This window comes from Frankliniella occidentalis, unplaced genomic scaffold, assembly GCF_000697945.3.
Source record: "Frankliniella occidentalis isolate FOCC.00 unplaced genomic scaffold, Focc_3.1 Scaffold451, whole genome shotgun sequence".
NCBI classification, from domain to species: domain Eukaryota; kingdom Metazoa; phylum Arthropoda; class Insecta; order Thysanoptera; family Thripidae; genus Frankliniella; species Frankliniella occidentalis.
Window position 1 is genome coordinate 77,506 of NW_026267569.1, and position 1,560 is coordinate 79,065.

Consider the following 1,560-nt stretch of genomic DNA (forward strand, 5'->3'; position numbering starts at 1 on the left):
TGAAATGGTCGGGCCGAAGGCCCGACCATCGCCGCCGGCAGGCCAAGCAGGCCCGGCCCCTGCCGAACAGAGTTGCCGGCGCAGCGAAGTGGAGCTGGCAAATCCGTTTGGCGGAAGGGCGGGCCTGCTTGTTATTAAATAGGGCGTTTCTGTTCCTTTAAAAAAAAAGTGACTCAATAGGGTATTCCGCTGCAAGCCAACCGGAACCTAAAGAAGAAAAGCATGACTGCTCGATCTGTTTCCTCCTGCGCGCTCATTGGCTGACAGCCACACCCACGCCATCGTTGCCAATCAGCGTTCAGTAGGATACAGATCGGGCAGTCATGCTTTTCTTCTTTAGGTTCCGACTGTGTTGTAGCGGAATACCCTATTAAAAAGATTCAGAATGTCTCACTATACCAGAATCTATGATTACCTCCTTACACCCCTAAAAGTTACATCGAACAGTATTGCAGCGTCGCGGTAAGATCGGACAACGTTGAAATGCCGCGGCAAGATCGGGCAACGTTGCTAGGACCCGTCGAGAAATCTGTGGATGAACGTGATGATTAGCGATGTACTAAAACATACATAACTACAAATATAGACATATATGATAAATATTTGTACAATTGGGTGATTCTCAGAATACGGGCCGTTTAGATTCCGCGGCCCTTCACAACTATGTGAGTAGTAAAGGTACCCCCGTGTCACCCGACGCCATCTTGTTTCCCCAATGTCACCCAGGTGACAAAAGGGCCAGCGCGAGTGGGGGGTAACTTTTTGGTGTGTAACCCAACCTAATTTTTTTGAAGAGGGTATTTTTTGTGCGTAACCCAAACCTAATTTTTTTTAAGGGTATTTTTTTGTGCGTAACCCAAACCTAATTTTTTTAAGGGTATCTTTTAAGCGCTTAACTTAAACCTAATTTTTGAAAGGGTATCTTTTGAGTGCTTAACTTAAACCTAATTTTTGGAAAGAGGTATCTTTTGAGTGCCTAACTTAAACCTAATATTTTTGGAAGTGTAACTTATGGGTGTATAACTTAAACCCGCTTAAACCTAATTTTAAAGCAAATAAACGTGTTCGGACTTGTCTTACAGGTGTGTAACATAAACCTAATTTTTTGAGAGGATGACAAACCCCCACCTAACTTTTGAAGACGTGTTCTGACTTGTCTCTATTCCCTCATGGCTGTGAATAGTGCTTCTGTGAGGAAGTCAAGATGGTAGCAGTGCATTTCATTGTGGAGGAAGTAAGGAAGAGGTGTGTCTGATGTGACTTTTTTAAACAATTTTAACAAGAGTTCTTCCCTCTTGTCATCATTTTGAATACTTGTGATTGAAGGTGGAGTGCGGTAGCCTTTCCTTGCAAGTGTGACTTTACATTTGTGTATGTAGTTTGCAAAAGGACCTGGTGCCTTGTTGGCCACATCGGTGATGTAAGCTAGTGTGTAGATGAACAAACGCCTTGCTCTCTTGATCATTTTCCAGGAATTTAATCCTAGAAAGATTGAGAAGGGTGATTGACTGCGATACACAGATACATTTGCCCCGTTTGTGGTTGGTCGAACTGTGAGTG

The 1,560-nt window shown here is 43.7% G+C and overlaps 1 protein-coding gene across 1 annotated transcript in view; it reads right to left on the minus strand.

Moving 5' to 3' along the window:
- Positions 1-1,159: 1,159 nt before the first annotated feature.
- Positions 1,160-1,560, minus strand: part of LOC127751362 (uncharacterized) — a 6,570-nt gene continuing 6,169 nt past the window's right edge. Inside the window, exon 4 of the mRNA XM_052274829.1 lies at positions 1,160-1,482. Within this exon, the coding sequence (XP_052130789.1) occupies positions 1,160-1,482 (323 nt within the window). The remainder of the gene's footprint in view (positions 1,483-1,560) is intronic.